Below are 24,054 nucleotides of genomic sequence, written 5' to 3' on the forward strand. Positions count from 1 at the left end.
CGGTGCTTGACTTGCAGGAAAGTCAAGTCCGGGCATCAGCGACCTCACGGCAAGATGCAGCCGCTGGAGATTCCCGTATACAAATGGGAAGACGTCACTATGGATTTTATCATGAATCTGCCCAGGACTGCGCGTGGAGTGGATTCCATTTGAGTCATCATGGATCTTTTGACCAAGAGTGCGCATTTTATTCCAATCCAGGAGAGTTTTTCTGCAGAGAAGTTGGCCGAAATTTATATCAGGGAGCTGGTGGAACGTCATGGGGTGCCGGTATCAACGGTTTCGGACAGGGATGTTCACTTTACTTCCAGGTTTTGGAAGTGGTTTCATGATGAGTTAGCACTCGTCTCCATTTTAGTACAACATTCCGCAGACCGATGGTCAGAGTGAGCGGACTATTCAAAATCTTGAGGATATGCTGCGTGCGTGCGTGTTGGATTTTGGTGGGAGTTGGGATACATATCTTCCGTTAGCGGAATTTCCGTATAACAGTTATCACGCTAGCATTGATCGACCTCCTTTTGAGATGCTCTACAGGAGGAAATGTGGGACCCGGTTTGTTAGGGTGGGCTCGGTCAGCAAGTCATCGGGAGTACCGAGGTGGTACTCAAGACCACTGAGCTAATTCAGCAGGCTCCAGACAGCTCAGATTCGGCAGAAGAGTTATGCTGACAAGCGCTGATCGGATTTAGAATTTTAGGTGGGAGATATGGCTCTCCTAAAGGTGTCACCTTGGAAACGTGTCATTCGATTCAGGAAGCGGGGAAAGCAGGGCCCCAGGTATATTGGTCCCTTTAGGGTTTTGGCTCGGGTAGGCTGAGTTGAATATCGTCTGGATCTTCCAGCCGAGCTCAGTCAGATTCATAGTACGTTTCATATCTCTTAGTTACGGAAGTGTTTAGTGGATGATTCCGCAATTGTACCATTGGAGGATATTCAGGTGGATAACCTCCTGAATTATGTTGAGAGACCGGTGACAATTCTATATCGGAAGACGAAAACCTTGAGGAACAATTTTGTAGAGCGGGTGAAGGTACAGTGGTTGCACCGCAAGAGGTCAGAGTGGACTTGGGAGCCCGAGGATGAGATGAGGGAGCATTATCCAGAGTTGTTCGGGGAGGTGGACTTCGAGGACAAAGTCTTATTCAAGTGGGGAAGAATTGTAACACGTGAATCTTGGTAAGTTTCTCTTTTTCCCATGCATTATTTAATTTCTAAAATTTGGTCCTTCAGTTGTACACTGGGCATACCATAAGGTACGGTTAGCGTACAAGCTGCAAAGTGAGTACGCGGGGCGTACCAAGTGGTACGATTAGCGTACTCATGCGAGGGTTTGATCGTGGATCCGTAGATGTACGTTGGGCGTACAGAAGGGTACGCGGGGCGTACTTAAGGATTTTGAAAACCCTAACTTCCGGGGTTGGCCACTATATAATCATCCTTATGGACTTGAAACCTTCATTTATTCAGCCTCATTGTCGTCTCAGACCTATACTCGAAACCCTAACTCTATAATTGAGAGTTCTTGAGTTTAGAAGGTCTTTTGAGTGCATTTCGGTGTTTTAAAGGAATGAGATCATCTTGAAGCTTCATTGGAAGAGTAGGATCTTGTAGATCCGGGCTACCATAAGCATTTGGCATTCATTTGAGGTATAAAGCTCTGAACTTGTTGTGTTATAGCTTAGATCTCCTTTGTTTGAGTTTTGGACCCATTTTGGTCCCACAGATGAGATCTTGTGGATGGTTATCATTTCTGAACCTAAGAGTTGCTACTCTTGGTGTTCTTTTGGTCCTAGAGTCATAAAGTTGTCATCTTTGAAGCTTAGAACCATCCATGCATGATTTATGACCATTGTTATGAAAGTATAATGTTATAAATCGAAGTTGGGATCTTTTGGGGCATGAAAAGTCACCAAGTCAGTGACTTTATGGTTCTAGATATCCTTTGGGACTCAGATCTATGTTTTGGACCATTAGGCATGAGTATTAAGAGCTTAATAGAGGAGTATGTTGGGCGTACAAACCAGTACGCGCAGCGTACAAGCCATACAGCGTGTACGCTTAGCGTACAGCTAAGTACGCCTCACGTTCTCAGTCAGTATGGGCTTCGCATCTTTGGGCCTTGGTTTGGGCCACTTATTTGGACTTTGTTGCTTTGGGACTTTTGGGCCATCTAAAATCAAAGTCTTGGGCTAAGGAAAATTTAGTGGGCTTTAGGGTAAGGCCCAAATGCGGGTTGGGCCCAATTTGGAAAATTGGGCCATAAGTGGGCCTTAGTAGATCAATTGGTTTTAGGCCTTTTTGGTTTATAGATTTGGACCTTAGTTTTAGTTCAAGTTAGGCCAGGGGTAAAATGGTCATTTTACCCCAAGTTTTGATCATGGGCTTTAGATTGGAACCCAAGTGTTAGTTGGGTCTTATTTTATACTGATAGCTCAGGGAGTCGTCTAGCAACTAGGGATTCTTTCAGTGAGCTTCAGCATTCGAGGTGAGTTTCCTCACTTAGTTTAGCGGGTCTAAGGCACCAACCCCGCCCCTTATTGAATATGTTAGGATGCTAGGAGTTTGTGTGACCCTTGCATGTGTTATGTACTGCTATGTATACCGAGTGGAGCTCGATGCCAGTCGAGGCCTGAGGACTGGAACATATGTTTATGTTAGTGATCATTATATATTAGCATGATTATGTGATATAGATTGTATGTGTATATCGGGTGAGGCTCAGTGACAAGCAAGGCCTAAGAATAAGAGATATGTATACTGAGCCGGGCGGGGCTCGATGTCGGGCGAGGCCCGATGTCGGGAGGGGGCTGATGTCGCGCGGGGGCCTAGTATATGTTTTATGTATGGTATGGGGTAGTTTGGGGAACTCACTAAGCTTTGTGCTTATGGTTTTCAGTTTATGTTTCAGGTACTTCCAGTAGCAAAGGGAAGAGCTCGGGGTGACTGCATTGCACACACCATATGCATTCTATTTATGGGACACACTCTGATTTTATGATGTTTGACTTACTTATTTTAATTGGGTTGTATAAACAATGATTTGGAATACTATTTTATACTTGAATAAAAAATGAAATTTTTGGGTCATGTTTTTGGGATGTTATAGTAGTGTCATGTGCGACTTGTGAGTAAAATATGCAAGCATATGAGTCACAGTTTATTCATTCCTTTTTCCCTAACGGGAAAAGCGATATCTTTGGGCCCTTCGATGATTTGTTTTCGACATCTGAAGTGCTTGGCCAAGCCTGGACTGAGTTGATGTGTTGAATTCATAGTCTGATTTCAGTTGTCATAAATCGGAAAATCGAGAAACTAAATTTTGGACAATGAGATTGATTTCAATCCATGTCTCGTGTCCATGTGATATCAAGAAGAACAAATGAATATTTGATCACTTATCTTAGGACACGTAACCGACAGGGTCAGAGTTCGACAACGGCTTTTGGAAGCTACAATTTGTTGATCGGTTCAGAAGTTATATTGTCAATTATAGCTATAGTCTTATCCAAGTGGGAGACTGTTGGATTAGGTGTCTAAGCCCATTACTATAATTGGTATATACTTGAATTGATAATAGCGCCACCCTTTTGGGTTACCCTCAAACCTAGTAATTGAATAGGATAACTTTTAGAGAGAAAGAGAGAGAGAGAGAGAGTGTGTGTGTGTGTGTGTGTGTGTGTGTGTGTGTGATTTATTAATTTATTATATGATTAATAAATTAATTAGAAATCAAAATAAATGATTTGTTAATATATTATGAGAATAATATATTAACTATAAATATTATTATTTAATTAAGAATTAAACCAGAAATTAATTAGATTAGTTTTGGGGTTAATTGGATTAATTAAAAGTACAATGACCTAAGTTGTAATTGTTGAGTAGTTGAACAAAAGGGTTCCAGAACCTTCCCCATGTGAGGTGGATAGGGTTTCTAGAATATCCCTTGGAGATAATTAGGAAACCAGATAATTACCTGATTTAATATATTATTATTTTAATCAAGTACGTGTTATCTAGGGTTTCTTAGTCAGCTATAAATACGGTCTCATAGCCTCTAAATTTGGGCCACTTGACTCCTCAAGAGTATAGCCGAAATTTTGTCTCTTCTATCATCTCTCTTCAAGTTTCCTTGGTTGCTAGGGTTTGGGTGTGAACCATTAGAGGCACGACACTTGTGGTGCTAGCTTCCAAATCAAAGGAGAAAGGCTTTTTGATTGTTTACTACAAAAATCAAAAAGGTATGTAATTTCTATTTTGTTTGTCAATTTCGAAAATACATAGGGTTCATAGGGTTCTTGTTGTTCAATAGATTGTTACTTCAATAGTGTTATGATTCGATCTAATAGGTTGCATGTACCCTTAAGTTTTAGGATTTATCAGCGTTATTGCATGTTAAACCCATCAGTTTCGATGTAATGTTTCTACACAGATATCACACACTCCTAATATCTATAAAATTCACATAAACATATATATATATATATATATATATATATATATATATATATATATATATATATATATATATATATATATATATATATATATAGAGAGAGAGAGAGAGAGCTAGGTTCAAATGTGGATTGACATCTATTGTGTGGACGTGTGGACAGTGCTATTCTGTGAGAATGACAAAGAAAATATGTTGTTTGATAATATGAATACATTCAATCTTACATAACTATTGTCATTATCACAAATTTTTACTAATTAAATCGTCTATAAGGTTATTATATACTTTTTATTATTATTCTCATTCTGTCAGAATATTTTCAGAATGTTTATTGAGTCGTATTCTGTCAGAATGAAAATGAGTGAAAAACGATGTGTGAGAACAAAAATCAATAAGAATTAGTGAGAATGCATGAAAATGACTATATTTTTGTAAAGTTTAACGTATTCGCATTAGTAAACAACTTATTCTCTTAGTAATTCTCATAGAATAGCAATGTCCACACGTCCGTACAGTAATTGTCCATCTACATTATAACCTAGCCCTATATATATATATATATATATATATATATATATATATATATATATATATATATATATATATATATATATATATATATATATATATATATATATATTGAATAATTTAATTTTATTTATTCCCAATAAATTTATAATGGTCAATCGACAAGAATACAGATTTGATAACTAAGCCTAGTAGGAAACACGTGTGTAACATTAACCCCAACTCTTCGAGGAACGTGTGTGTGTGTGTGTCACTCTCTCTCTCTCTCTCTCTCTCTCTCTCTATATATATATATATATATATATATATATATATATATATATATATATATATATATATATATATATATATACTAACTTATAAAAGAAATCCTACTATTTCTATAAATAGATTCAATAAAATAATAATATTTTTTAAGACGTTCAAGTCTCTAAGCGTAAAGTACAACTAATCGTGAATAAAAAAATATTATAATTTGAATGGGATTTTTACTCAGTCTCACATTGTTAATCAAAGCCTGATATCTCGGTCCTCTCCATCTCCAGATTTTGAGCTCTACCTCTCAACGCCTTTCTCCCATATATTCAACTTCCTCCCACCCTGACTTTCACTCTCCCTTTCTTTTCTCTGCAAACCCTAAGCTGCCGCCACCACTACCAACATCGATCACCTCATCCGCCACCACCATCACGGCTTACTGCAGTCGCCCACCTCACTACCACTGTCAATAACACCATCCACTACTGCATCATCCATAGTCACCACCAGCTCATTCTCATCGCACGTCGTCCACCAAAAACCCTAAACTCTCGCATCCCCACCATATGCCACCACCGTTAACGCCTCTATCCAGGAACCATAAAACCCCATATTTTTCTATTGGCAATCCATGTGAAATGGTCTCAACCAATCAGAATAAACACACAAATACACACCGATACAGAGAAACACGTTGTTGCCCTAATACAACTTTCCCTAATATATCATCCTTCCCATTCCGCCCTTCAAACACATTTACCCTAACACTCATCCTCTTCTCGGAAGCCATTGAAGCCACAGTACACTCCCTCTCTCGTAAGCTATTAACGACGCCACATAAATCTTTCTCAAGACCCTCACCCTTCCTAACGACGTTCGTTACATCAATCGACTTAGATACGTGAAACTTAAAATCTCCTTCCCGTTAACTGATTTTGGTGTGGGTTTCGATTTCATGAGCTAGGGCTCAAATAATCTTGAAGCCTTCCAAGAGTGTGTCGAACAAGCAAGAGAAAGGTTCGTTTTTTTTTTTACTTTGTTTGATTTATGGGGTTTCTTCTCATGAATGTTGAACGAACCATCTACAGTCACATGAAAACCCTACGCCAATCACCGACATCTCTCCCTCTCTCTCTCCCTTTATTTCGCTATTTGTCTCGATTCTGAAATATGTGTGTTCATTTAATTATGTAGCTACACGATTTCCTTCTCCTGCTTATTTCTCTACGCTCCTGACTTTCTCTACGCTCCTGACTGTGAAAAAGGTATTTATTTTTTCAGTTCGATTTAATGCTCGGTTGATGGATTTGTTCTTCAAGGAGGAAGTAGTAACCCAAAGTGATTGTAGAATTTATTTTAGTAGCTTGATAAATTTGACTTTTGTTGTTTCTTTTGATTATGTATTCGATCTCTCATGAACAAGTACCATAGTTTTGAGCATTTGTTATTTGTTTGTTGGTTGATCCAATGTTGAGAGCAAATCTGGATTTCATCGTCATCGTCTCTATTTTTTTCATCCAGGTAACATGTTCCTCTCTCTCTCTCTCTCTCTCTCTCTCTCTCTCTCTCTTTATTTGTATATATATTTTATGTTTTTTTGTTTGTACACACCACACCACAGTTTGGATTTCTCCCCCATCTCTCTAAAGTCTCAGTAGAAATAAAAAGGTAATGGAATTGAACACTTTTATCACTTGTAGTTAAGAGGGGTATGTTATCATCTTGCTGTTATTTTTCTTGAAGTATAGGTGTTCATTGATATATTCTTTATGTGCATCAACATTTAGTCTATCATTAACGGTATATAAGTTTTTGCATCAAATCATCTATTTTTGTTGGATTTTCTTTGACTGTAATAGAAGGCGTTTTACAAAATATGTATAGATTTACTCTCCGTGTAATGAATCTTCCCTCTCATTCCCTTCACCTGATGACAAAAACTCATATTATTTGTTTAATAAGCATATACAATCTGTGTTTTTTATCATAATGAACATGTATTTGCATGAAATTATAGTATCTTGTCAAATCCGATAGTTTTCTAAAGGTGTAAGTTTACCAATTTCATTTTATGCTTAGATATTCTTGCATTTTACAATTTGAATAAATGTCTTATTTGAAAACCAAATTCCATAAAAACATGGAAATTTATTTAAAGCTTAAATGACCTTACCCTAAATTTTATTTATGGATGTATTTCCAGTCAGAAGTTCATGATACCCCCACAACCTTTGAAGCAAGAAATGGGATAACATTGGAGAAAATGGCCAGATTCCTATGATTAGCACTCTTTAATCCGGGGGCTCTGCATATTTTTCTTCTCAAAAATGTGAATGTTCATTTAATTTATCAAAAAAATCTACTTTACTCTGTGATATGTTGTTTGGGATTTTTATAACATAACTCTATTCTCTTTTCTTTCTTCTTTTACAATCTATTGTCTCTGTGTATGTATGTGTTTACCTGTTTATGAAAATCTAATTGTAGCATTAATGTCTTTGTAACAATGTACAATGTGACTTTCTAAGACCATCTAATCTGATTATAGATTTATCAAGATATCCCTTTTTTGTAAGATTCTAAAATTTTCTAGATTTACATAATCTGTTAGTTGTATGCCAAGGTTCATCTAAACCAGGATTGAGAGAGTGAATATAACTTAATAATTTTTTTAATCATAAATATTGTTATATCGTGTATATTAAATTTGTTGTATTTAATTAATTTAAGAAGTTATTGGTGTCCAAGCGAAACTTATGTATATTTACATTAATCAATTAAAATAAGATGCATGAGGAAATATAGTACATGGATAAATAGGTGATGCCTTCAAATCAGCTCAAAAAATATCATTAGCTTGGATATATAACTTTGAAATTGTACAAAAAGATCTATGCAAAAGATCTAAAAATAATAGTTATCAAAAGTTGTCAGCCACTCTCTTTTGCATAAAATAATTCTTAATTGTTTGTTCTAAAAAAAGGTTATTGCAAAGAAGTTGTATTATGAACTAAACAACTCGGTATTATTATTATATAAAGATTTTTCAAGCATGTAATATTATACATTAAGCAATGAAGTAGCAAAATCGAACTATTTTGAAATAAATTAATTAATTAATTAGAAGCAAAAAGAAATAGATTATTTTTACGTTTAAACTTAAATCATTTAATTTAATTATTCTTTTTATTTTGTTTTGAAACACATTAAATATCAATGACAGATTCATTAGCTATATATTTTTTATTTTTTTTATATGAAATTCTATTGTTAAAGATTCTATAACATAAGATAAAAAGTCATTTTGCATAAAAAATGATTTATCTTTTTGTTTTGTCTTTAAATGAAGATTTTAAGATCTTAAAATAACACATAGAACACGTTTACTATTATCCGTTTCATGCCGAAAGAAAACTAATTTCGCATTAGAAACTATTTCCCGAAACAACTTTCGTAAAATTGGATGGTTTTAGAACCAAAGAAATACAATTTGACGAAAAGGAAACTATACACCGAAAGCCAAAAAGAAATTAATTTTTAGCCCGATACTGATCGTCAGAACGAAACAAATCGTCGCGCCGCATCGCGCCGGTACCCCACTAGTATATATATATATATATATATATATATATATATATATATATATATATATATATATATATATATATATATATATATATATATATATATATACAATCTTTTTTTTTTGACTTTATAAATATAAAAATCACATATATAGGTATATTTTCGCAGAAAAAAAATAAAAAACAAGTGATCTTTTAAAATTTTAATTTTTTTTTCAGCAATATTATATATATATATATATATATATATATATATATATACACACATGTGTGTGTGAGTGCGTGCGTGCACGCGGTTGTATGGTTAATAAAGTTCAAAAAAAATTACATATCACAATGTATTTTTTTTTCTATGTATTTCTATTGATTTTCTAGGTTTTAGGATTTTCCAAAAGTTTTTGCGTTTTCTATTGGTTCTCTCTCTGTGTGTATATATATATATATATATATATATATATATATATATATATATATATATATATATATATATATATATATATATATATATATATATATATATATATATATATTCATTATCCATTTGGTCAAGGGAACAAACATTAAATGCAATTACTACCTTGTAACGCGTTCGCACGTCCATGGAACGTATCATGGACTCGAGAAAACAATCATGTCCGATGAACGTCTAAGGAAATCATTTAAATGAGTTTTTTTATATTGTTTCTAAAAAAAATAATAAAATAAAAATAAAAATAAAAATAAAATAAAAAAATTAGAGGCACATATACTCGGTTTTGCACTTTCTAAATTTTTTTTATATTTTATTATTTGTTTTTGTTTTTTTGTTTCTTTTGTATTTTTATTCTTTTCATAAAAAAAAAATTTTAATTTTTTTAAAGCAGCATATATTCGGTTTTTCGGTTTTTATATATATTTTTTCCCTTTTTTATATTTTTTCAATTTTTATATATTTTTTAATTTTATATTATTGTTTTATTTTTATAGTTTTTATTTATTTTTAATGTTTTTAGCACGTATTTAAAGTTTCTTGTATTTTTTGTTTTCGTTTTAGTTTTTTGCTCTTTTCACTTTTTAATTTTTCTGAATAAAGTATCGGTTCAAGTTTTTTGTATTTAACAGTTATAGAAGTTTCAAGTCATAACGAAATTATGTATCGTATTATTTTTTTTATCATGAAAATTTGAAGAAAAAACATCATAAATGGTCTTTGTGGTTATCCAAAATCTGAAGTTTGGTCCCCGTGGTTTAAAAACCTCATAGATGGTCCCTGTGTTTTCAAAACTTTTGACAATTGGTCCTTATTGCTAACTCCATTAACTTTTGTCCGTTAATTGAGGGGCATTTTCGTCATTTCACACCACAAGGACCATTTATGATCTTTTCAGTTATTTTTTAAAAAAAAGAAAAAACTAAATATAATTAAAAAATAGTTTAATACTTATTTAATAGTTTAATACTTATTTAATAGTTTTTATAATTAAAAAATAAAAAAGCCTCTCTCTCTCTCTCTACAAACTCCACCCCCTCCGCCTTCTTCATTTACCACCAAGAACTCCCTACCGGAGGTGGAGCTGTTCTTCCGGCCACCAAGACATTCGCGGTTAATTACTGCCACCGCTTGACACCGCCTATTCTGACAATTCTCACAGTCGCACTCCACCATCATCCATCGTCATTGTTGTTCCCCTTCCTTCTCGTCAATCCGAGTCGGACTCCAAAAACTGAGGTAGCAAAGCCGCCGGAGGCAGCTCGCCACCCCACTACACCGATTGCTTTCCCTTTTTACTTTCGTTATGTACTGTCGGACGAGAATCCAATTCCCTTTTCTATTCAGACAATCTGGAACCCAACGAATAGGAATCCAACTCCATTTTCTATTCAAATCACTTCAAAAATCCCTAAATCACATTCATATCTTTTGATTTTTGAGTTCTTTGTTGTTTTTAGAAATCTGCAACTTCTTATTATTCAGGTTATTGATCTATTGTACAACCAACTTTCTCAATCGGAAAAGGTGTAGGTGGTGGTGGATGATTGTGTCGTTGCGGAGAGATGCAACGCCTGTGAAGAAATGTAGGGGTTGTGAAGAAAGTGGGTGATTCCTAAAACAACGGTAACACCTCCTCCTCTCTATTCCATCGTCGGCAACAACTTTAACAAGAAATCTTCCTCCATCTAATATCTATTACTTCTGGATCTACACAGTGAACTCGCCAAAGAAGCATTGCTCTTCTGGAAAAGCGACTCCCAATTCCGACTCTCCTATCCCAGCCGATTCCGGAGAAGCATTTCATTTGCTTCCATTTAAAGGAGACCAGAGACGATTTTTGGGGGTTTATTAAGATTTTTTTGGTTTTGAGTAACCATTTTGTGAACCAGGGGGATAGGAGGAAGAGAGATTTGGAGGATGAATCGGAAGCCTCCTTATGGATCTATGAGTTTATGTGTGTGTGGAGAGAGAGAGAGAGAGAGAGAGAGATTTTATATATTAAATAATTATATTTAGTTTTTTCTTTTTTTAAAAAAATAACTGAAAAGATCATAAATGGTCCCTGTGGTGTGAAATGACGAAAATGCCCCTCAATGAACGGACAAAAGTTAACGGAGTTAGCAATAAGGACCAATCGTCAAAAGTTTTGAAAACACAGGGACCATCTATGAGGTTTTTAAACCACGGGGACTAAACTTCAGATTTTGGGTAACCATAGGGACCATTTATGATGTTTTTTCAAATTTGAATCATATCATTTTGAATCATAAAATTTTGGATTATATCATTTTGAATTATATTATTTTGGATCATACTGTTTTTAATCATATGATTTTAGATCATAATATATTGAATTAAATAAAGTTTTTGTTGAGAACAACATTTAGATCATTATATTTTTTGAATCATAAAATATATAATAATAAGGATCATGAAATATTTCAATCAAAATATTTTTAGATCATAACAAATTAAGGAGCATAAACATGTTGAATCATAATTTTTATATCATATTATGTTCAACATTTTTTTTTAAAAAAACTTGTAATCTTTTAAAATAAAGTTTGGTATCTACAACACATTATTTTTTAAAATTTCTTTTCAAATAGTTCATAATATATTATATCTACAACACATTATTTTTTAAAATTTCTTTTCAAATAGTTCATAATATATTATATATAATAAACCTTTAAAATGATTTTTAGATCATAAAAATGTTGGATCATATTATGTTCAATATTTTTTTAAACTTGTAATCTTTTAAAATGAAGTTTGGTATTTACAACACATTAATTTTTAAAATTTCTTTTCTAAAAGTTCATAATATATGGTATATAATAAACCTTTAAAATGATTTTTAATTTAGAGAATGATATGTTTTACATCTTTTTTTTATATAAAAAATTAAAATCATTTAAATAAAACGTTTGTATCATTAATAATAATATTTTGAAAATTTTCTTTTACAGACTCACTAAAATAGTATTATGAAGACTTCTATCATTTGATTTTTTGAATTTGGATAAAAAAATTCCCCTTATATTTTATAAAAACAAATATTTCTCAAAATTAAAATATAAACACTTTAAAAACTTATTTTTTACAAAGGCACTAATATAGTTAGTAGAAGTATTCCTTAAATTTTTATAACTATAGGAGATTTTTTTTGGGTCTTTTTATAAAAATTAAAAATTAAAAGAATAACTTTTTTTTTAAAATTTTCATGATTGTGTTGTAAAATATATTTCTAGGTCTTGCTCTCGAGACCCAACCTTTCTAACTTTAAGGTTTATGTTTGCCACGACGTGGTAGTGCTCCATAAAGGAACACACATTTTTAATCACCGCGGCATGGACGTGTAATGACCACGACATGACGATGAAAAAATGAAAAAACACTAATTTCGGGTCTTGAGCCCTATTTAAACAACTTTATGGCTAGGGTTTGCTCTCAACTCCAGCCTCCATCCCCTTAACAGAAACCCTAGTGTGTGTGTGTGTGTCTATGTTTGGTGAAAAAGTGTGTGTTATTAGCCTTTCAAGTTTCTTTGAAGAAGGAAATGGTGATTCAAGCTTGTGGTGTGACTTGTTATTCTTGAGGGCTTCTTCTACATCAATCCTTAGGCTCTAGAAGGTTTAAAGTTCATACACTTTCGTTCTATGGGTTCCTTATGATGTGATTAAGTCACTTTTTGGCTTTTGGTAATGAATCCTTGGAGTTTGAAGCAACTTTAGGACCTTGGATAAGATTTATGCTAGTTCTTTCCCATAAAGTTTGTGTGTTGATCATAAATCAACCATGCATGAGTTTTCTAGTTCATTTGGTCCCTTTTTGAGTTACGATTTCAGATCTAGGCTTATAAAGGTTAGAGAAGGGATAAAGTTGGAAACTTCATCCATGTATGGCCTTAATCGATCCAAATTTGAGCTTTGGAGCTATAGAAATATGAATTAAGAGCTTAATGAATTAAGATGGTCAGGACGTTACCACGATGTGGCAATGTTGTTGCCATCACGTAGCGACGAGAGATTTCGCATCTAATTTAGCGTTTAGCCACCAAGACGTGGCCATGGCGTGGTGACTCGACCGTTGACTTTTGAACAGCTTGACATTTTGGTTAACTTGAGGGTTTTAGACTATAGATTAAACATTTGCCTCTAATTGATGTGTAGGTGGTTCGTAATACCAGTCTTTACTTTTGTGTGAGTTGTGGTGATTATTTGTTCATCTGTGAGGTGAGTTTCTTCACTATACTGTATATTGCAGTATGTGTCCTAAGGTGTTAGGATTTGGGTATACTATTGTATGTTGTTAGGCAGGTAGACTTGTAGATTGTTACTTGTGATGTTGATTTGCTTGTTATATGTATTATGTATACGTCGACATATTTGTGAAGGGCTGAGGCATCCAACTTTGTGTGGATGGCCAATAGTGTGGGCAGTATAACGTTAGGTTGGGGGCCAACAAAGGGGTGAGTTGATGACAAGACCAACATTGAGTGTTGTTAGTATAGACATTCACATTGGTCGATTTAATAACAAGATTAACTAGGGTTTTGTGAGTCTAGATGTCCGTTGGGTTGATATGGACTTGGTAGCATGTATGCTTATGTGTATATTGTCGTATGTGGTATTTTAGGGAACTTACTAAGCTTTGGCTTACAGTTATGGATTTAAATGTTTCAGGTACTTCTGAGGATCGGGGCAAGGTAAAGGCATGACTGTGCACATCCTCCATTGGTCGTTATGTTTGAGAGATGTTCTGTTTTGATACTATGATTTTATGTTATGTGGTAAAACAATGATTTGGGTGACTTATGGTTTATGGAAAATGACCTTTATTTCCATTAAAAATGAAAAAATTTTACTATGGTTTTTGGGTCGTCACATGTACACATATCGTAGAGAATTAAATTTAAGAGCTTTGATTTTTCAAAAAAAAAATTCAAAGAAAAAAAAATTAAGGTCGAAAAACTAAGCGGGTGGAAAAAAACTCAACAGCTGTAACAATTGGTAATTTTAGGTTGAAAACTGTCGACCAAACCACCGCAATAAATTGTTATATTATGAACTAAGGAATAATATGATGGAATAGAAAAGTATATATATGACGTTAAAATTTATAATCACTTGCCAAATATCCCAACTTACTAAAAATCTTGTCTAAGGATTAGGAAATTTACGAATATGGTAATATGACACGTGAAGTGAGGATTAATTTTAAGTGGGTTAAACAACACTAATGTGACGCTACTAACCACTTGTTTAATTAATTCACCTTCATTTGTTTAGAATGATTTATCTTCATTAACATACATGGTGCCATACATATAATATTAATCATATATATAACTATTCTCCATAAAAGACTCGAGACAACTTTCCACAATTGAAGGAAATGATACAAATGATAGGAAAGGCAATTATGAGAATATTGAATTGTGCACAACCCTCTATTCATTCCACACGTTTCCATTTCCCTCTATAGTCAAATCATACATGGAAGCATAGTTGAATTATGACAACACTATTCTAATAATCAGAAGATATAGAAAATGGGTTTTGTCCTCAAATATGGCACCCATTAAGGAAGAGTAGTGTCCAACGTCACCTTCCTTACATAGTACAATCATTACCCCCATGCACACTCTTTTACACCACATGACGGAAACAAACCCCTACACTCCAAAAGTAAATAAATAGCCAAGGTTCTCGCTCAATTGTTGCAGCCATAACTCACGTAAAAACTCCTTCACTCCCTGCATAATGTTTGTTTCAAGCTCAATCCCAAAATATCTCTCTTGGAAGTGTTCAACTTACGAATGCTAGCAAACAAAGAAGAGGTAGGAGCCTCAACTTCCTTCTTTGTTATCAGTTTGTGAACTGTCACGAGAAGCTTTCCAAAAACAAACTAATCTTGAGCTTAGATCACGCAACAAAGGTGAGTCTTTATGGCCCCATTTTCTTTAAGTTTTATAAACATTTGGGGGGAGATACATACATGTCTTGCATGCTAAATATGAAATTTTATTATCATTATATGATACATATTTAAAATTATTTATAATGGGTTAGCACACGGCACTTTAGTTATATTGAACTAACATGCAAATGAATCTATGAAATCGTTACATGCATTACAAACAAAATTTCATATTATATTACGACGTAATAAAACATTCGTATAAAGTTATTATTCGTAGATATAAACATATGTTCTTGGGTATTATCTTTGCGACATAAGTCCATGCAAGTATTTTTGGTTGATAATCAAAACTAACTATTAGTGTTAGAATGGTCGTTAATAAAACAAACCAAGAAAAGTATAGACTTAGGACCTACTTTGTTAATTTATTTACAAGCAAGGTCTAAAGTGTAAATATAATATGAGATAACTAAACTTATAGATACATAAGTGTTTCATTGGATTTATGTTACAAAACATGATTATTTTATATAAAATTGTTATTTTTTTTTAAAAATGGAGTTTATAAAAAGACCTTGTAACATTTTATAAAATAAGTAGTTTTTTTTATAAAATATGATTATTTTTATTTAAAATTGTTATTTTATATAAAAATGGAGTTTATATAAAGGTCTTGTAACATTTTATATAAATAAGTGGTTTTTATAAAACATGATTATTTTTATATAAAATTGTTATTTTATATAAAAATAGAGTTTATAAAAAGACCTTGTAACATTTTATAAAATAAGTAGTTTTTATACAATATGATTATTTTTATATAAAATAGTTATTTTATATAAAAATAGAGTTTATAAAAAGGTCTTGTAACATTTTATAAAAATAAGTAGTTTTTATAAAATATGATTATTTTTATATAAAATTGTTATTTTATATAAAAATGGAGTTTATAAAAAGGGCTTGTAACATTTTATAAGATAAGTAGTTTTTATAAAATATGATTATTTTTAAATAAAATTAATATTTTATATAAAAGTGGAGTTTATAAAAGGATCTTGTAACATTTTATAAAAATAAGTAGTTTTTATAAAATATGATTATTTTTATATAAAATTGTTATTTTATATAAAAATGGAGTTTATAAAAAGGGCTTGTAACATTTTATAAGATAAGTAGTTTTTATAAAATATGATTATTTTTATATAAAATTAATATTTTATATAAAAGTGGAGTTTATAAAAGGATCTTGTAACATTTTATAAAAATAAGTAGTTTTTATAAAATATGATAATTTTTATATAAAAATGATATTTTATATAAAAATGGAGCTTATAAGGAGATCTTGTAATATTTTATAAAAATGAGTAGTTTTATAGAATACGATTGTTTATATAAAATATGATATTTTATATAAAAAGAAAACTTATAAAAAGGCTATTAACGCTTAAAGGAAACACAGAATGGAAGTAATGTTTTTATGCCTTCAATGATATATACATACATATTTACATACTCTTAAAAGTAATAATAGTGTATGTACAACTACATATATTGGAATGCGACGACAAAGAAATGCAAATATTGTTAAGGCTCGGAATACAAATGACGACAAAAATCCTAGACTTAACAATTTAAGAATATTCTGTATGAGAAACACTTCATCGCTAAGAACTCAAAAACTTAGTACAAAGTTCTCTGTGCTATAACCGTTAATCCGAAAGGAACGTGGAACATTGGTATAGATCTATACGGGTTGACAGCCCCGCCTGCGGTTGCTAGCTACAACCATCGTCTGACGAGTCAAAACGGACGTAATCGTTCAGTCACTTATATATTTCACGACGTCGATGAAGCGTCGTGATGGTCACAATACATCTGCTCACCGTACTGCTTTACAGAGGCTTGCGCGTCCATAGTTCGGTTATAGGCTCATACTAGAACCCATAAATTTTAATCTAGAAGTTTTATCGTTAAAAAGGAACTTTTGAACAAAATGGATAAGTGCTGAAAACATTATTATATATAATTCGTATTTATAATATTTTTTTTCAATACGATACTCACGACTCATGATTTCGTGGTTATAAACAATGAACCAAACTATTTTACTTGTATGGGATTACAAGTGCAGACTAAATACCTATTTATAATCTTAAAAGGTCACAAACATATTTTCGATTATAAAGTATTGGAGTCTAAACCTATAAAGCTCACCAACATTTTTGTTGACGTATTTTTAAAACGTATGTATCTTCAGGATCTTAAAAGCTGGAAGAATGCCTGCAGGGTAAGGAGGATATTTCTCCTTAAAATAAACTATTGTCCGAGTAACCGGACCTCTTGATATATGCTTTATTGAACTTGAATCATGTATTAGTCGTCGTTTGGGATTTATTAAACAATGTATTTCTTCTTTTCATACTTTGGAAGAATGTAATGTTATTTGAATTCTGTAATATTCGACGTATGTTGTTAACTATGAACCAACGTTTCACGTCGCAACACCGGTGATTCCGCCATCGGTCGGGGTGTGACAACAGCCAATAAGGGCTTGACACTTGACGCAAATGGGGAGGATATTGGTTGGGACACGTGTCGTGCAAAGAGTGGGCCGAATTTCTATTTCTTTTTTCGTTTTTCTTTTTTTCTTTATTGTTTGCCTATTGTACCCTCAAAACATTAAATTTTTGCCGGAAATTATTAAAATTTCGTAATTAGTTACCAAAACGCTTTATTATCTCGTGAGATTTTGACGATAAATAAAATTAAATCTTGACCGTTTATTTTTTTTCAATCTTATGGCTAAAAATTATCCTCACGATTTCTACCAATATTTGAGTACCTACATGATTTTACTTTTATATATATATATATATATATATATATATATATATATATATATATATATATATATATAAGTTTTTTGAACTAAACAGTCACACTCTCGGCTGGCGGCAGAAACGCCGAGTTGTGCGACGTTCGTTGAATATCATAATTATATGACATAAATCAAACAATACATAATATTTGTATTGCTAAACAGTGATTACATTAAATCTTTTACATGTTACAAGCTATCTATCTCCTTGCGTCTTGTACTCCCTTGGAATGATCTTCTCTTCTTCGACTCCCTATGAATATATGTGATTTTGAAAACGGTCAACATAATGTTTGTGAGTTCATATGTTTTATATTTTTTGAAAATACTCTTTGTAATTGTTTTCAATATGGGATCTTTGTTTTATGAATGGGTATGCTTTCATAACTCCTCTTATAACCTACGTCTCCAAGGAATGTTTTATTTCACGATCTTGATTCGTAATTTGTTATTATTTCGTTGTCGTTCTCTTTTTATTTCACTTCTTTCTTTAGGGAATATTCGAATTTATATACTCGACCAGTTAATTTCAAATAGGTATTCGATAAGATAATAGAATAATATTTATTATTATTCTTGTATTTGCTACTTGAATATATATATATATATATATATATATATATATATATATATATATATATATATATATATATAACTTCTTGTAACTCTTAATTTATCCTTTTAAGATATATCACCCCTTTAGCTTATCCTAAAACTTCTCTAAGATTTTCACCATTTTAGCTTATTGATACATACTATTACTAATTCAAGGCATTCCCATCTAGGTAGTTCATTTTATTAACGTTGGCCGAACATTGTGACAATGAGTTCCTATAATCGTGCTTTCGAGTAGATATTTTCCCCACACGACGCTTCATCGGACGCCATAAAATAGTTTAGAAAGTTATGCATGATGTGATTCGACCATCAAGGTTGTAGCTAGCAACCGCAGGTGGGGGTGTCAGCTCCGTATAGATCTATACATATTTTTCCCGCTCACTTAAGATTTAACGATTATAGGCTAGAGTTAGCTGAAAAATAATCGGCTAAAGGATGAATAGTGTCGTTCTCATTTAGCAATTGTTTTGTTTAGCCCTTTAGTATGATAGTTGCTCTTTGATCTTATTATTTTTATCTTTAACCATCTTTGTTTTAATTCTGTAATTATACTAATATATACTTATATAAATATTTGGATGTTTTGTTAGGATATAGAAGCAGAGCAACAACTAGGTACAATGATATCCTCTAGATTTGGCCAACATAAAACCTAGCTACTATGTTACCCTAGATATGGCCATCATAACACTAGGTATTAAGTTACCCTAGCTTTGGCCAGCATAACACTAGCTACTAAGTTACCGTAGCATCACAATTTTGGGTAGAGTATCTAACGAACATAATATTATCCTATGGTTTGTACAGCATAACGAGTAGGTATAATATTCCTAACATTTTATGTATTTTGTAAATAACAGACATTGTATAAGTAATAGCACTTTACAATATCAACAACATGTATCCCCCCCCCCCTCCCGGTTAAACTTTTGAAAATCATAAAAGTGGGGTCGTGAAATCACCCTTGCAGCGTGTTTTGACTGATCTGGGACTTCGCATCGAAAAGCTCGAGTCATTTGGGAGAAGGAAAAAATCTATAGGTTGAAGGAGAGAGTAGAGAGTGATGTGATGTGTGACAAGAGAGGGGGTATGAGTCTCTATTTATTGTGGCCGGTTTTGGTGTGCGCGCGACACACCTTCATATACGTGTCGTGCACATGTACGTTGGTTCCATGTAGAATTGGACACGTGTCACTATCTCGTTCGTCCACGTCTCTCGTATCTCAACGAATCTGGTTGTCAGACGTGTGCGTCACGCGTGTCGCACGCACGGTTTTCAAAAATTCATCTCTTTCATAATAATCTTGATTTCGGCGTTATTTATATATATGCGTAGCTATTGTCAAGTACTACAACTTTTCTTTAGGTTGCATTGGCTAACTTTGACTTCATTTTCAACACTTATTTTTATAAGTCTAAATGATTTTATAAATATCATATCTTTCTCGTACGGACTTCGTTCTTGGTTTCTTTTCACCTCATCGGTCTTGTATCGAGAAGTACTCTGATTCTCCTTTACAGAGTTTTGGCTAAAACTCGACCGATTTTCCTTTAACATTTTACGTCACACATCACTTGTGCGCGGTTGATTTTCATATTTTATAAAATTCATAACTTTTCCGCACGAAGTCAGATTTTTATCAAATTTATATTTTTGAAAACGTGTTGACGCGTACTTTCGGAATATATTACCTTTATGCTAATTAACGCAACTTTTTGCATACTTATTTTTAAAGTTTTTGGTTTTTCTCACGTGCTGGAGCTTGAAATTTTGTGTTTTGCGAACTATCGCTTTCCAAGTCGTTTATACTTGTGATTAGTAATTGGTGTCAATTTTTACGATTGTCACATAAACATATTTTGCTTAGTCCAATACAATCATTTTGTATATTGCTCCTAAATGATATATCCATTCATTTGAAGTGCTTCCAATCCAAGCCTCACCCAATTAATGGACCATCAAAGTCAGTTATATACAAGGTTAAAAGTATTAAGTAATTTCATACAACCACTAAGATATCTATGAGAGATTGCCAAATACCTCAACATCAAATAAGGAAAAAGGCATAGTCTACACACTCTTGTAACCGTTGGGATTTGATGGAATCTAAAAGAATAAAAGAAAATCAAATTTGCAGCATAAAATGGTAATTAAAAATTTATAAACCACAAGAACCATGGATCCAATAGAGTTATTACCAACTAACAGAACTAAACAACATTCTAGAAATCATATTCTTAAAACGTAGGTCCTTTGATGTAGTTGCTGATAATAATGAAAACATATTGTTATTACATGTATCCATACAAGATTACGAGCCAATCCAAACAACTGCTAGACCGACAACCATCAAAGCAAAACCACATTGTTGCTTCATTTGCACTTGGTCGATGATCAAGATACATGGGTGAGGCTCTAAATTTGTGGCTCAATGTCAAGCGAAAGAAATGATATACTTTAGGGGTTTTTAAAAGCTCTTATCAAAAATCCTAAGATGTCTTTCTTATATACTTATTAATGATGGACATTAGACAAACCTTTCAACTTTTAATCAAGTAAGCCTGCAACCATTTAATTACTTTAATTTACTATTTGAATTATTAAATAATATCTTTTTTAATTACTAAATAAACCATTTATTTAATTTTTCTTTGACTTAATAAATAATAAATAATCTCTTTCATTTCTTATTTATTTTAGTTGATATATAATCAATAATTAGCAGTACAATAATTTATTGACTCATAGTCATATATAATTAATAATTAGCATGCAGTACAATAATTTATTTATATCTTATAAAATATTTCCTGACAACTCACATTTATACAAAAGATAAAATAACAACTGTACACATAGTGATATAAACATCTAGCAAGATGTATGTTTGGGAGAAATATATAGATTTATTAGTAGATTACTGAGCGTGTTAGCCTAAAAAAACAAAAACAAAAAACTATAGTAAACAAAAGGAAAACTAAAACACTTGTTTATAAACCTAACCTACTTAATGAAGTATCCATACGAAAGTTGTTCAACCCATATATATCGTTTCCATCAATAGAGTACTTATCGGTACAATCATAACCACTTGTAATAACAATGACATATCCCTAATTCACTCTTCCTTCTTAGCCACATATATGATTCATCAACTTCTATAAATAGTAATCTCAATTGCATAGGTATTTGAGATTTTGAGGCGTATAATTTCTCACGTTTGAAGATGTGGTTACTTGTGTCCATGCTTTCTAACTTCCGTCCTTGTGAAGGCAATGCTCAAACTTTGATCCCCTTGGTTCAATGTCCAGAAATCCTTTAGGTTTTCAATCTCTATTTTTATGTCGTTCTAGGTTTTGAGAAAGCCGAAAGGATCGATCACAGAAGAATCCAAAAGATGGAAGACAGAAAAGGAAACATTTTGATGCAACGATATGAGCTAGGCAAATTGCTTGGACATGGCAATTTTGCGAAGGTCTATCATGCACGAAACCTCAAAACTAACCAAAGTGTGGCTGTTAAGGTGATTGATAAAGATAAAATTGTGGAGGCGGGGTTGATGGACCAAATCGAGCGTGAAATTTCCGTCATGAGGCTTGTAAAACACCCGAATGTTGTTGAACTTTACGAGGTAATGGCAAGCAAGACGAAGATCTACTTTGCAGTGGAGTACGTTAAAGGAGGTGAGCTTTTCAATAAGGTCGCGCAAGGGAGGCTAAAAGAGGATGCTGCTAGAAAATATTTTCAACAGTTAATAGCTGCGGTTGATTTCTGCCATAGCCGAGGTGTCTGCCACCGTGATCTAAAGCCTGAGAACCTCCTCATTGATGAATTTGGAAACCTTAAAGTTTCAGATTTTGGATTAAGCGCAGTGTCTGAGTCCAGGAAGCAAGATGGCCTTCTACACACAATTTGTGGAACACCGGCTTACGTTGCACCTGAGGTGATCAATACCAAAGGGTACGATGGCCAAAAAGCTGACATTTGGTCTTGTGGGGTGATCTTGTTTGTTTTGCTTACAGCCTCTCTCCCATTTTATGAAGAGAATTTGATGAAAATGTATCAAAAGATTAACAAAGGTGAGTTCAAGTGCCCAATATGGTTCCCTTTAGAGGTCAAAAACATGCTGTCAGAAATTCTTGATCCAAATCCAAACACAAGAATGACACTAACTAAAATCATGGAAAATTTGTGGTTCCAAAAGGGTTTGAATAAAACCGAAATCCCAAAACCAATAGCCATCAGGTTAAAACAACAACAAAGAATTGATCTTGATAATAACGAAAATGTCATTCAAGAAACCGAAACTCCCATTGATCTTGAAAAACTCGAAAAGGCAGCAACTGCAAAGCTTCCTACTACCTTGAAGAGGACAAGTTCGATGAACGCATTTGATATCATATCACTATCTGATGGACTAAATCTTTCTGGTTTCTTCGAGAACAGCGTTCCATGTGAGAAACTAGAATCACGTTTCATGACCAGAAAACCAGCAGCAATGATCATATCAAAGTTGGAAGAAGTAGCAGAGACTGAGGAGTTTAAGGTTATGAAAAATTTAGATGGGACAATGAGGATACAAGGGATCAAAGAAGGGAGAAAAGGGAACTTGGCCATAGATGCAGAGATATTTGAGGTGGCACCATCCTTGCACATGGTGGAGATGAAGACGCTATCTGGTGACACCGTAGATTATCAGAAATTTTGTGACCAAGATTTGAAGCATTCATTGGATGATATCGTTTGGATATGAAAAGGTGTATAATGATTTACAATTATTGATCAAAGACTCAAATTTTGTAAACTTATTTCAGTGTTTTGGGGAAGTTAGTGGATTATAAGATTTTATATACATGCGATTTAATTTCATAGATGATGAGCTAATTAATAACATACAACCTTCATTTTTGTTCTTCGTGATTCACTAATTACTTGGTTTAAAACTAGAAGTAGCTAATTGGTAGGGTTAATAATTTAAGTGCAGGCCAAAGCGAATGTTGGATCAACATTCTCACACTTTCTGTTGTCTTTTAGACTTAATAGATAAACAATATGAAAATTAGTATTTTGAACTAATATTGATTCGTTAGTAACATCATACACAAACAAACAAACAAACAAACAAATGATATTGAAAAATATATGTCGAAATGTTGTAAATAATAAATAATATTATTATTATTAAATTACCAAGTTTTTTCCGGAAATCATATTGATTATTCGCTGATAAAATAAATGCACATTGGGATTATCCTCTTGTCAAACAAATTATAATACGAGACATAAAACGCAAAACCAACCTAAAGATCATTGATTTTTGACTACTTA

At 32.8% G+C, this 24,054-nt stretch overlaps 1 protein-coding gene across 1 annotated transcript; it reads left to right on the forward strand.

The window, feature by feature from the left end:
* Positions 1 to 21,940: 21,940 nt before the first annotated feature.
* LOC145124625 (CBL-interacting protein kinase 5-like) lies at positions 21,941 to 23,574 on the forward strand. Its single transcript, XM_079060033.1, has one exon. The coding sequence runs from the start codon at positions 22,124 to 22,126 to the stop codon at positions 23,477 to 23,479; it is 1,356 nt and encodes a 451-aa protein (XP_078916159.1). The 5' UTR covers positions 21,941 to 22,123; the 3' UTR covers positions 23,480 to 23,574.
* Positions 23,575 to 24,054: the final 480 nt, after the last annotated feature.

This window comes from Lactuca virosa, chromosome 7 (genome assembly GCF_052849685.1).
Source record: "Lactuca virosa cultivar CGN04683 chromosome 7, Lactuca_virosa_CGN04683_v6, whole genome shotgun sequence".
NCBI lineage: Eukaryota > Viridiplantae > Streptophyta > Magnoliopsida > Asterales > Asteraceae > Lactuca > Lactuca virosa.